Source organism: Heptranchias perlo, chromosome 38, assembly GCF_035084215.1.
Source record: "Heptranchias perlo isolate sHepPer1 chromosome 38, sHepPer1.hap1, whole genome shotgun sequence".
Lineage (NCBI taxonomy): Eukaryota > Metazoa > Chordata > Chondrichthyes > Hexanchiformes > Hexanchidae > Heptranchias > Heptranchias perlo.
The window spans coordinates 4091834-4105336 of record NC_090362.1 but is presented as its reverse complement, the minus strand read 5'-3'; the positions used below and the strand labels follow the sequence as shown (position 1 = coordinate 4105336).

Below are 13503 nucleotides of genomic sequence, written 5' to 3'. Positions count from 1 at the left end.
AGGTACAGCAAGCAATTTGGAAGGCAAATGGTCTGCTGGCCTTTATTGCAAGGGGGCTGAAGTATAAGAGTAAGGAAGTCTTGCTACAATTGTACAGGGCTTTGGTGAGACCACACCTGGACTACTGTGTACAGTTTTGGTCTCCTTACCTAAGGAAGGATATACTTGCCTCAGAGGGGGCGCAACGAAGGTTCACTAGATTGATTCCTGGGATGAGAGGGTTGTCCTATGAGGAGAGATTGAGTGGAATGGGCCTATATTCTCTGGAGTTTAGAAGAATGAGAGGTGATCTCATTTTATACATTTCAATTCTTAAGAGGGCTTGACAGGGTAGATGCGGAGAGGCTGTTCCCCCTGGCTGGAGAGTCTAGAACTGGGGGCATAGTCTCAGGATAAGAGGTGGGTGATTTAGGACTGAGATCAGGAGGAATTTCTTCACTCAGAGGGTGGTGAATCTGTGGAATTCTCTACCCCAGGGGGCTGTGGATGCTGAGTCATTCAGTATATTCAAGACTGAGATCGATAGATTTTTAGACCCTAAGGGAATCAAGGGATATGGGGATCTAGCAGGAAAGTGGAGTTGAGGTCGAAGATCAGCCATGATCTTATTGAATGGCGGAGCATGCTTCAGGGGCCGTATGGCCTACTCCTGCTCCTATTTCCTATGTTCTAGGAACAGAGTAAGAGAAAATGAACAACAGAAAAGTGAGAATGTATCCTCCCACTTACAGTGAGCAAAACCTTCTGAGATCCACTGGTATATGAAAAAGAGAGAGAATTAAAGTCGGCCATTTTCCTTAAAGGTCAGAAGAAACCAGCAGGAAATGACTGGCTTGCCCCAAAGGGGAGGAGTGGACTATTACAAGCAGCCACAATTAGCTTCTAATTGACCCCGGGGAGGGGGGGGCTCATTAGACCACCTCCCCACAGGGAGTACCTAAATAATGGTCTTAAAGGAACAAGGCATCTCAAACACAGCTCCACCTCAGCACACTCCAGGCTAGGGTTGACAACCCTCCAGGATTGGCCTGGAGTCTTCAGGAATTCATAGAATCAAAGAAAGGTTACAGCACGGAAGGAGGCCATTCAGCCCATCAAGTCTATACCGGCTCTATGCAAGAGCAATCCAGCTAGTCCCACTCCCCTGTCCTTTCCCCGTAGCCCAGCAAATTATTTCAAGTACTTATCCAGTTCCCTTTTGAAGGCCATGATTGAATCTGCTTCCACCACCCCCTCGGGCAGTGCATTCCAGATCATAACCACTCGCTGTATAAAAAAGTTTTTCCTCATGTCACCTTTGGTTTTTTTTGCGAATCACCTTAAATCCATGTCCTCTGCTTCTTGACCCTTCCGCCAATGGGAACAGTTTCTCTCTATCTATTCTGTCTAGACCCTTCATGATTTTGAATACCTCTATCAAATCTCCTCTCAACATTCTCTGTTCCAAGGAGAACAACCGCAGCTTCTCCAGTCTATCCACGTAACTAAAGTCCCTCATCCCTGGAACCATTCTAGTAAATCTCTTCTGCACCCTCTCTAAGGCCTTCACATCTTTCCTAAAGTGCGGTGCCCAGAACTGGACACAATACTCCAGTTGTGGTCGAACCAGTGTTTTATAAATGTTCAACATAACTTCCTTGCTTTTGTACTCTCTGCCTCTATTTATAAAGCCCAGGATCCCGTATGCTTTTTTAACCACTTTCTCAATCTGCCCTGCCACCTTCAACGATTTGTGCACATACATGTCCAGATCTCTCTGTTCCTGTACCCTTTTTAGAATTGTGCCCTCTAGTTTATATTGCCTCTCCTCATTCTTCCCACCGAAATGTCACTTCGCATTTTTTTGTGTTAAATTTCATCTGCCACGTGTCCGCCCATGCCACCAGCCTGTCTATGTCCTCTTGAAGTCTATCACTATCCTCCTCACTGTTCACTACACTTCCAAATTTTGTGTCATCTGCAAATTTGGAAATTGTGCCCTGTACACCCAAGTCCAAGTCATTAATATATATCAAGAAAACAGTGGGCCCAGCACCAACCCCTGGGGAACACCACTGTACACCTCCCTCCAGTCTGAAAAACAACCGTTCATCATTACTCTTTGTTTCCTGTTACTGTCCCAATTTTGTATCCATGCTGCCACTGCCCCTTTTATTCCATGGGCTTCGATCTTGATGACAAGCCTATTATGCGGCACTTTATTTAATGCCTTTTGGAAGTCCATATACACCACGTCAACTGCATTGCCCTCATCGACCCTCACTGTTATCTCAACAACAAACTCTATCAAATTAGTTAAACACAATTTGCCTTTAACAAATCCGTGCTGGCTTTCCCTAATCAATCCACACTTGTCCAAGTGACTGTTAATTCTGTCCCAGATTATTGTTTCTAAAAGTTTCCCCACCACCGAGGTTAAACTGACTGGCCTGTAGTTGCTGGGTTTATCCTTACACCCTTTTTTGAACAAGGGTGTAACATTTGCAATTCTCCAGTCCTCTGGCACCACCTCCATATCTAAGGATGTTTGGAAGATTATGGCCAGCACCTCCGCAATTTCCACCCTTACTTCCCGCAGCAACCTAGGATGCATCCCATCCTTGACTTATGTACTTTAACCAGCCTTTCTAGTGCCTCCTCTATCAATTTTTAGCCCATCCAGTATCTCAACTATATCTTCCTTTACCGAGACTCTGACAGCATTTTCTTCCTTGGTAAAGACAGATGCAAAGTACTCATTTAGTACCTTGGCCATGCCCTCTGCCTCAATGAGTAGATCTCCTTTATGGTCATTAATCGGCCCCACCCCTCCTCTTACTACCCGTAGTATGCCTGTAGAAGACTTTTGGAATTCCTTTTATGTTGGCCGTCAGTCTATTCTCATACTCTCTCTTTGCCCCTCTTATTTCCTTTTTCACTTCCCCTCTGAACTTTCTAAATTAAAGATGATTCTCCCGGACACTGCGATCGTACCCACGAGAAAAACCATAGGGGCATTGAAAATAAGCATGGATATTTTTTTCATTTTCATTCTCTTTGAATACTTTCGTTTGTAGTTAGTTATCAGTTTTAAAAATATTGGCGATGAGGATAAAGGGTGTTTGAAACCTCCAGGAATACATCCACACAGAGTTGGGAACCTGACTCCATGCCTCAGATCGCCCACGAGCAATTCCACGCGAGGCCAGCTGGTGGAGATATCCAGACCCTGGAGAAAAGGTGTACAAAGTGGAACTGGGCGGCCTGAAATCAGAATCCATTGCGGGAACTAACTCGGGAGAAAAGTCCCATTCACATGAAGCTGTCGAAAAATCCCTCCAGACACTCAATTTCCTTTGAAACCTTTTATTTCTGTGAATACAAAAAATAGTTTTTGTGGCCGATAAATTAGCACTTTATGTTACATACAGTAATACATTCTGTCATGGCAGAGTTATACGTGATGCTTCATTTAAACTTTGGGTCATAGTAAGTCAGGCAATCTGACAGGAGCTCGCTAAAACGAACAATCTATTTTTGAACGTGCATGTCTTGTTAAACATACCATCTTAAAAACGATTCAAACCAAAGGCCAATAGTAGATTATTCTACTCAAATAATTTCAGTACATTAAATTTTATTTTTAAAACACAAAAAAAAAATTCAAAGTTCTCAGCGGTTCTTTCAATAATACTCACTACAGACTAACAGCTTACTGAGATGACAGATCCTGGCTGGGATATGCAAGTCTGTCTCACTGAGAGTTACAATGCATCTTGACGCAGGGCTGTGGAATGCATTACAAAAAAAAAAGGGGGAGTAATCTATTTGCAGCAGACACACACAAGTTACAAAAGAAAAGACAAGACCATACAAGGTAACTTAGGGGAAACACTGAGCGGTTTAAATGAGGAAGTCCCGAGGGGGGTTAAGACTTTCGGAATACTACTTAAACAGATACGTCAGGGCAGGCATTCAGCAGGGGGACGTTTAGTGATTTAAATGCTACCAACAAAGGCAGGGTACTGCAGGCAAATTAAAAAGCAATTCTGCAGCCAAAATGGCAACAGAACGGGAAACAGATGGACGTGTTAAGAGAAACACTGGGGCTACAGTACAAGAACTAAGAAACTAAAGGCAAGTTGTACCATCTGAAATTCCCTCGCACCCTTCACTCACTGTGCCTTTTGGTGCATGTTTGTACTGGGGGTCCTGTTAGTTTTACTAAGTGATCAGGTTTGTAAACTCAACATGGCTTTTGGTATTTTTAAAAATTTTTTTCCCCAATTCAAACCTCTGCAAAAAAAAGACTGTAATAGTGAGTGAAGGATATAAAAACAAAAGCACAAATCACTTTTGAACAAACCACACCAAAAATAAAAGCACAGGTAAATGTCCCAGGGTGTTTTTAGAAAGGTTGCATTCCTTCCTAGGGGAAGCAAACTCATTCCCGAGCGACACTCTCATCCTGTACTCGGCAACAGGACGAGCGGACACTAAGCAGGGACAAACTCTTCACAAAGACAACACTGATGTAACCTGTGTTACTTCAAAAAAGAAACCAACCCTCTGCTCACCAACAGTCTCCCCTTTCGATTCATTCTTGGGGCACCCACAGGATATTTTCTGTCTTCCTACATCAATCTAGCAGGACAGCCTCAGTCAGACCCTCCCAAACAATTTCTGCACACGAACTTCTTTCTGCTGCACAGAATGTCTTTGTGGTCTGGCCCTATTACACTTTGTCTGTAAACTTCCCTGATATGTATTTAGTGCATGCAAGCCTTGGGAGTACAGGAAGCCAATACTAAACTAACATATTCTGGACTACGATCTATAATTGGATAAATCCAAGTTGATGCAATGTTCCACCTCCTTTGACGTACAAAATGATCAGGTCTCCAATCGGAAGTGGCTCAAATTCTGAAAGTATCGAGATACGTTTGGTGCAGAATCCATTTGGTTATAAAAGTCCGAGACCTAGCTTTCATCTTCTCGCAGTTCTGACGGCAGAAACTTGTACTGTTGCTGGCGGATCTGTGCGAGTTTCTTGCGGGCTTCTTCCAATTCCTTCTCCTTCCTCAGCATTTCCTCCTGGGCTGCGATGATCTGCACAAAAGCCAAATGTGTCATTTGCATCAATTGACCTCCACTACAAAAGAAAAACTTTGCAAGCAACAACAACTTGCATTTATATAGCGCCTTTAATGTAGGGAAGGAGGAGCTTCACAGGAACGATTATCAAACTAGATTTGAAACTGAGCCACGTAAGGAGATATTAGGACAGGTGACCAAAAGCTTGGTCAAAGAGGTAGGTTTTAAGGGGCATCTTAAAGGAGGAGACAGACGGAGAGGTTTAGGGAGGGAATTCCAGAGCTTAGGGCCTAGGCAGCTGAAGGCACGGCCGTCAATGGTGGAGCGATGGATGCGCAAGAGGCCAGAATTGGAGGAACGCAGAGGGTTGCAGGGCTGGAGGAGGTTCCAGAGATAGGGAGGGGCGAGGCCATGTAGGGATTTGAAAACAAGGATGACAATCATAATCGAGGCGTTGCTGGACCGGGAGCCGATGTAGGTCAGCGAGCACATTGACAACGGCAAGCTGACCAATTTCCTGGAGTATCAAAACCATTTTACATCCGATGTAATCTTAACCTTCCCCCTTCGTCTCTCTCTCTCTCTCTCTCTCTGGTTGCTCTAACAGCCCTGTGTTTGAGGCCGACACAATCTAGGTCCCTGTGAGCTGACGGTCACTGCACAGAACTGCTCATATTTTGACGGAAGTTGGTCGTATTACCGAGAAAGGCCAGAGGATGGCTGGTGCAGTCGCGGATGCTCTTCAAAGTTGGAAGTTTAGACACATTGCTGCATCTGACAGGAACATAGGATCAGACGGAGACCATTCAGCCCCTCGAGCCTGTTCCGCCATTTAATTCGATTGTGGCTGATCTGTATCTTATCTCCATTTACCTGCCGTTACTCCACATCCCTTGATATTCTTACCAAACAAAAATATGTCGATCTCAGTCTTGAAAATGTCAAATGACCCCCAGCATCCATAGCCTTTTGTCGGGGGGGGGGGAAGACAGTTCTAGATTTCCACTACCCTCTGGGTGAAAAAGTGCTTCCTGGTTTCATTCTTGAATGGCTTGGCTCCAATTTTAAAATTATGTCCTTGCTCTGGATTGTCCCACCAGAGGAAATAGTTTCTTTGTATCTAATCTTTCAAATCCTTTTATCATTTTAACTCCTCGATTAGATTACCCTGAACTGTCTAAACTCAAGCGAATACAAGACAAGTTTCTGCAACCTGGCCTCGTAATTTAACCCTTTAAGCCCCGGTATCATTTTGGTGTTATACTGCATCGTTGTTGGAACAGTTGATGCTGTTAAGTGGAAATAGACACCGTGGAAATAATCAAGAGGCATTTATTAGTATGAAACATGTAGCTAACTCGAATTTTCTATATCAAAATCAACACAGTCGGCACCCAGAGCAGAGTACAGTCAGGCAGCAGCCAGAGCAGACCTGTGCATGGATAGAATGAAGACAGATTGTCTTTGGACTACTTTGTTTTGGAAAGTTTACAAGGAAGTTTATCTGTTGCCAAGTCATTTATCAGAATTCAATTTGCACTGGACCATCTGTAGACCCCCCAATGTGTGAAGTCCAGAGCATGAGAAATACCCCATCTCTCAGCACTAATATCACTTGTAATGAAGAACACAAAAGCTCTCCTCGCAATACCCATTCCTCTGCCCCCAAAAAACGACTGGAAGAAATGTCTTTAAGGGAATTGGATAAATACTTGAAGGGGAAAAAATTGGAGGGCTGCGGGGAAAGGGACTAATTGGGCAGCTCTTTCAAAGAGCAGGCACAGGCACGATGGGCTGAATGGCCTCCTTCTCTGCTGTATTTTTTTTTATTCGTTCATGGGATGTGGGCATCGCTGGCGAGGCTGGCATTTATTGCCCATCCCTAATTGCCCTTGAGAAGGTGGTGGTGAGCCGCCTTCTTGAACTGTTGCAGTCCGTGTGGTGACGGTTCTCCCACAGTGCTGTTAGGAAGGGAGTTCCAGGATTTTGACCCAGCGACGATGAAGGAACGGCGATATATTTCCAAGTCGGGATGGTGTGTGACTTGGAGGGGAACGTGCAGGTGGTGTTGTTCCCATGTGTCTGCTGCCCTTGTCCTTCTAAGTGGTAGAGGTCGGGGTTTGGGAGGTGCTGTCGAAGAAGCCTTGGCGAGTTGCTGCAGTGCATCCTGTGGATGGTACACACTGCAGCCACAGTGCGCCGGTGGTGAAGGGAGTGAATGTTTAGGGTGGTGGATGGGGTGCCAATCAAGCGGGCTGCTTTATCTTGGATGGTGTCGAGCTTCTTGAGTGTTGTTGGAGCTGCACTCATCCAGGCAAGTGGAGAGTATTCCATCACACTCCTGACTTGTGCCTTGTAGATGATGGAAAGGCTTTGGGGAGTCAGGAGGTGAGTCACTCGCAACTTATTTCATAAAATATTACTTTAAATATCTATGCACACATTAAAATGCTAAATTTGTTGAAACTGTTTGGAATCATGGAGCAAAGCAGCACTTGTTTGGGTTTACCGGAGACCAGATTGTGAAGCTGCCCTGATTCCTGGAACAATCCTGGCACGAATCGGCACGGAATCCACCATCTCCCCTCCTCCCCCCCATCATCATTTTGCCCGGAAAAATATTTTTCACCAGGACTTTCAGGCCACAGGGCTGGGAATTCCGGATGCTCCCTTGCATTAGAATCAAATGAAATTCCTGGACGGGATTCAAAGTAAAAACCCGGCTTCAGATCCTGCAGGCCAACTTTAACTCAAGGCAACGAAATAACACCGGGAACAATTCACTCAGTGTTGGAGCTGTAACCCTAGAGCAGCACAGCAAAGGTAGCTACACAATGTAACGGGAACAGGGAGCGTTTGCAGAACTTGTATAGTACAATCCAATAAACTGAATCTAACCTGACGTACTTAGGGTCCAATGTGCTGTATTAATCCCTGAAGAGGTTTATTTAAAACTAGTTTTAAGAATGGGATCAAACACACATCAGCGTTAAGAACTTGGATAACAGCAACTTGCATTTATATAGTGCCTTTAACACAGTAAAACGTCCCAAGGTGCTTCACAGAAGCGATTATCAAACAAAATTTGACACCGAGCCACATAAGGAGATATTAGGGCAGGTGACCAAAAGCTTGGTCAAAGAGGTAGGTTTTAAGGAGCATCTTAAAGCAGGAGAGAGAGGCGGAGAGGTTTAGGGAGGGAATCCCAGAGCTTAGGGCCTAGGCAGCTGAAGGCACGGCCGCCAATGGTGGAGCGATTAAAATCAGGGATGCACAAGAGGCCAGAATTGGAGGAGCGCAGAGATCTGGGAGGGTTGTAGGGCTGGAGGAGGTGACAGAGATAGGGAGGGGCGAGGGCCATGGAGGGGTTTGAAAACAAGGATGAGGATTATGAAACTGCGAGGTTGCTGGATCAGGAGCCATTGTAGGTCAGCGAGCGCTGGGTGAACACAACACTTGCTTGCTACTCCTCGGACTGATTGCCGGTTGTACAAGTGCTACGGGCAAATCAACCAGGACAGGCGCTGCTTAGGAAGCCGTCCACTGACCAGCTATCTGGGTGTTACAACACCCAGTACTAACCTGAGCAATTCCTCCCACGAATCGCGTTTTGACGACAATGTTCTCCTCGTCGGGCTTGTCGAACGCTGCCTTTTGAGCTGCTCTGACCAGATTGTCCGATGCCCGTTTCACGGCATTCCCTGCAGTCTGGAAACAAACAGAAGATTGTTACTCCTTCTGGGAGGATAGCCTACCTCTTGGTCCTAACCTACAAGGCTACGGACTAAGAGCTGGAAAGTGGGATTAGGCTGGATGGCTCTTTCTCGGCCAGCACAGCCACGATGGGCTGAACGGCCTCCTTCTGCACCGTAAATTTCTATGATCCTGGGAGGTGTTGGAAGGCCGATCGACGTGAATTCAGCAACAACGTACAGTCAATTCAGTGACTCAGTTCGACCTGTGAAGGGCATCACGCTGGCACTGGGTGGCAGGAATGGTGCATGTGTCAATGGTCAGTGACCTGTACCCACGCTCCCTCACCAGTGACTCAGCCTGGGGTAAAGGCTGGACTCCTGCTCTCCTGCTGGAAAGGTGCCCGATCAGTTAAATGAACAAAGATTACAGCATTAAACATGGGAAATTTACTCCTAAACACAATTAACAAAGGCATCTCCTGATAGTTGGCCAAGAGATAGAGGGGCAAAGGCTCAGAAGCAGCTGCCCGTTCCACCCATTCCAGTACAGGAGATGTGCCCCTGGAAACGGGCACAGGGTTGGTGCTTATAACGGATCGAATGCCGTCCCCTCCAAAATACGGCAAGCAGATGTGTGCACAGACCGCAACATTCCCCCAACACACACCCCCCGCCCTGGACATATGCGCGCGCCCATGCACACCCCCACAAACACACATGCGTGCGCGCACCCCCACACACACACACACACAAGGGGTGTCGAGCACTTATCTGGATTACAGGATTTTCTGTCTTATATCCTTTCACAGTGAAGCATCATTCGGAGAGTTTCGAGCAGCACTGTGGGTGAAATTAGTCACCAATCCAAAGCCCAGTTCAATGCAGCCACCAGAGGTGCGGGAGTGCGGTTTACCTGGAGTCTCCGCATAGCCTCGGAGTCAGTGTCTGCTTTCACTTTACAGGCCACCAGGAGCTGCGCCGTGGAAGCTGCCACTTGCTTGGCCGAAGAAATGAGCTTCTCTTCGCTGGCGTGCCCTTGGACAGAGGCGTTCGCCGCCTCGCACAGGTTGCTCGTCGCAGCTGCCACCATCCGGGCCTGGAACAAGAGAGCGAGGTGTGAGAGGCTCGGGATCCAGAGTGCCAAATATCAGATTACAGCCACAGCCTCTCACCAAAGGGCAGCGACATCCCACACAGGGTTTACCTCAGCATCACATTTACAATGAGCACAGAATCCAGTTAATACATTTAAGCACGGATCAATATAAGACCATGCTCCAATATCACTTGCTTCTTTAACGTTTTCCATCACCTTTTCAATGAGTGTTTGCCGAACTTGGAGGGAAACAGGTGTTATTTTAACTAGAAACGCGCAACAGTCTTCAAATTACTATTGGATCACTCGCTCTGTAATTTACCAAGCTGGACTAATACTACAGATTCCCCTGCAAGCTCACAGAGTATTAAACACACTACTGAATCAGCCTTGGCAAAGTGGGTAACACTCTCGTCTCTGAGTTAGAAGGTCATGGGTTCACGTCCCATTCCAGAGACTCGAGCACACAATCTAGGCTGACACTCCCAGTGCAGTACTGAGGGAGTGTTGCACTCTCAGAGGTGCCTTTTTTCGGATGAGAGGTTAAACCGAGGCCCCGTCTGCCCTCTCAGGTGGATGTAAAAGACCCCATGGCACTATTTCAAAGAAGAGCAGGGGAGTTCTTCCCCTGGTGTCCTGGGGCCAATATTTATCCCTCAACCAACATCATTAAAAAAACAGATGATCTGGTCGTTATCATACTGCTGTTTGTGGGATCTTGCTGTGCACAAATTGGCAGCCACTTTTCCTACATTACAACAGTGACTAGACTTCAAAAGTACTTCAGTGGCTGTAAAGCGTTTGGGACGTCCTGAGGTCATGAAAGGTGCTATTTCTAAATGTTCAGCGTTACAATCATGGTATGTGTTATCCACAGAGTAAGAGAACAGAATTAATCTCAGTACAGATATTTACAACCTGTATTTAAATGAGTTGAGACTAACCACTTGCTTTATGTTGCAGAATGAAACATTAAGTACTTATTTCACAGAAGACTTCCCCCCATCCCTCACAAAAATTACCGAACCACGACCAGTGTATTTTATCATCTCTTGTTTCTCCTAAAATTCGGACACTATTTTGAAAGCAGGTCACGGAGCCCGCAGCCGGCTCTATATTGGAGCTTGGGAACATGCACTTCACTGCAGCGAGGGGTTTGTTTCAGCTTCTATTTGGGCAACGGTCACTCTGGACTCTGAACGTCAACGGCAGAGTAACGCAGTGTGAGCTGAGTCACGGAACCTGCTCTCAACGCTCGAGGGCTCGAAATCAGTGGAAATACGAAGTCGGGCCATTTCTATAACAGGCGGCAGTTTAACACAGGGGGCGACCAATTTAAAATCTACCCCAAGTGTGCATGAGTCACACCCAACCCATAATCTTGTGAAAAGGACACCTACTGCAGATATAAGACCTTGAGACCACTGTCCATCATCCACAGCGTTAGCGAGGATCGCGCCGACCTGCAGGGAGATAAAACACCCATTAAAACTGTAGGTCGGGACAGCAGCAAAAGTCAAGAGATGCACGAAACAGAAATTCATTACCGACCAGTAAAACCTTTACTGCTCACCTTTCCTTGGGCAACGAGCTCTCGCTGAGCGGCCGAAGCAGACTTCACCAGGGCACTGGTGGCGGCTGCAATCGATTTAGCAGCTTCCAGAATCTGCTCCTCAAAGTCCAGGGTCTCATCTGCTTGCTACGGGGAGAGTAAACACAGCGTTACAGGAAACTGCCACCATGCAACTTGTCGTCTAGAAAATATCGCAAAACTATCTTCAAACCCCGATTTGTTTTTGAGGTTCAGGAGCATTCTAAGTTCAGAGAAACGAGTCCCTAAGACACTGTTATTTCACCTTTTTACAACACTGTACAAATAAACTGAACCTTTGGAGTATACAGTGCGTGGAGTTTTTCCCCGGGCATCCTACACACGAATCAGACACCAATTACTTTATTTTTCGTCAGTTCAAGAATCAAGTACGTTTTATCCGACATATTTTGCCTCCAATTCATTGCTGTTCATTTTGCCCGTGACAAATTTTGTACCCAGGAGACAGGGCAGGACACTATAGCAATATGTTTGATATATAGTTGACTTTAGTAACAACCTAATATATCAAACATATCACACAGCGTCTTGCAGGAGACATCCAGGTTTGATTCAGCTTCAAAGAGACAGAGTGTTTGCACCCCAACCACTAACAAGACAGCACTGGCCGCTACGAGCTGAGATCACTATGGCAACTGGTAGAATCGACGGTCTCGAGAGTCATACTAAACTACATGCAGGTTGGACGCATTTTAGACGAATCGCGTTCAACGACAAGGGCCGAGCGCGTGCGGCACTGGAGAGGGTCAAGGGTTGGGCTTTGGGCCGCTCGCTCTCACTCACCCTGGGTTTGGCCCTCGGCTTGAGCTGCTCCAGTTTCTTGGCGGCGGCCTCGATGGAGGCCGCGGCTCCCAGCAGCTCCGCCTCTGCAATGACAGTCGGATCTTCGGGGTCCACCCATTCCGTGCCTGAGGAAGTCAAAACATTCCCTGTAATCTCGCTGCGTGCGGATTTTCGAGTTCGATAATTAAACTGCTACGGGCAAAGGGGAGACGACGGCGTCTACGGGAGGGACAAGTCTCCTACTTCACCCAATGGTGCTTTTCACATCGGATTGGGGAGTATCAGAGAATTACTCATGACCATGCTGCAGAATCGATATGGGAATGGGGTCACTGATAAATGGGCTTTATTAATAGAGGCATAGTGTACAAAAGCAAGGAAGTTATGCTAAACCTTTATAAAATACTGATTAGGCCTCAGCTGGAGTATTGTGTTCAATTCTGGGCACCACACTTTAGGAAGGATGTCAAGGCCTTAGAGAGGGTGCAGAAGAGATTTACTAGAATGGTACCAGGGATGAGGGACTTCAGTTATGTGGAGAGACTGGAGAAGCTGGGGTTGTTCTCCTTAGAGCAGAGAAGGTTAAGGGGAGATTTAATAGAGATGTTCAAAATCATGAATGGATTTGATAGAGTAAATAAGGAGAAACTGTTTCCAGTGGCAGAAGGGTCGGTAACCAGAGGACACAGATTTAAGGTAATTGGCAAAAGAGCCAGAGACGATATGAGAAGAATTTTTTTTTACGCAGTGAGTTGTGATGATCTGGAATGCGCTGCCTGAAAGGGCGGTGGAAGCAGATTCAATAATAACTTTCAAAAGGGAATTGGATAAATACTTGAAGGGAATAAAATTGCAAGGCAGTGGGGAAAGAGCAGGGGAGTGGGATTAATTGGATAGCTTTTTCTAAGAGCTGGCACAGGCACGATGGGCTGAATGGCCCAACTCTGTGCTGTAAGAGTCTATGATTTTAGGAATCTATGATATGCAGCTTTTAGCAAGATGCTATTCACTTTCAAACTTTGCATCACCATCTCTCAATAATCAGTGACCACAACTTCAATAATCCTAGAAAATGAATCGGTAACATCCTGATACTAAATCAATGGCGAGCTGGTTGTATCATTAAACTTCAGTATCACTGAACAGGTACAAAGAGTAACCAAAAAGGCGAATGGAATGTTGGCCTTTATCTCAGGGAGCTGGACTACAAAGGGGAGGACGTTATGCTTCAGTTTTGCAAAGTC

At 46.1% G+C, this 13503-nt stretch overlaps 1 protein-coding gene across 3 annotated transcripts in view; it reads right to left on the bottom strand.

The window, feature by feature from the left end:
• Positions 1 to 3329: 3329 nt before the first annotated feature.
• Positions 3330 to 13503, bottom strand: part of tln2b (talin 2b) — a 320826-nt gene continuing 310652 nt past the window's right edge. For all 3 annotated transcript variants that reach the window (XM_067973305.1, XM_067973306.1, XM_067973307.1), the window contains exons 53-58: positions 12260 to 12384; positions 11438 to 11563; positions 11265 to 11327; positions 9682 to 9864; positions 8656 to 8781; positions 3330 to 5088 (exon numbers count right to left, since the gene is read on the bottom strand). In XM_067973305.1, the coding sequence (XP_067829406.1) occupies positions 4960 to 5088; positions 8656 to 8781; positions 9682 to 9864; positions 11265 to 11327; positions 11438 to 11563; positions 12260 to 12384 (752 nt within the window). In that variant the 3' untranslated portion in view covers positions 3330 to 4959. The remainder of the gene's footprint in view (positions 5089 to 8655; positions 8782 to 9681; positions 9865 to 11264; positions 11328 to 11437; positions 11564 to 12259; positions 12385 to 13503) is intronic.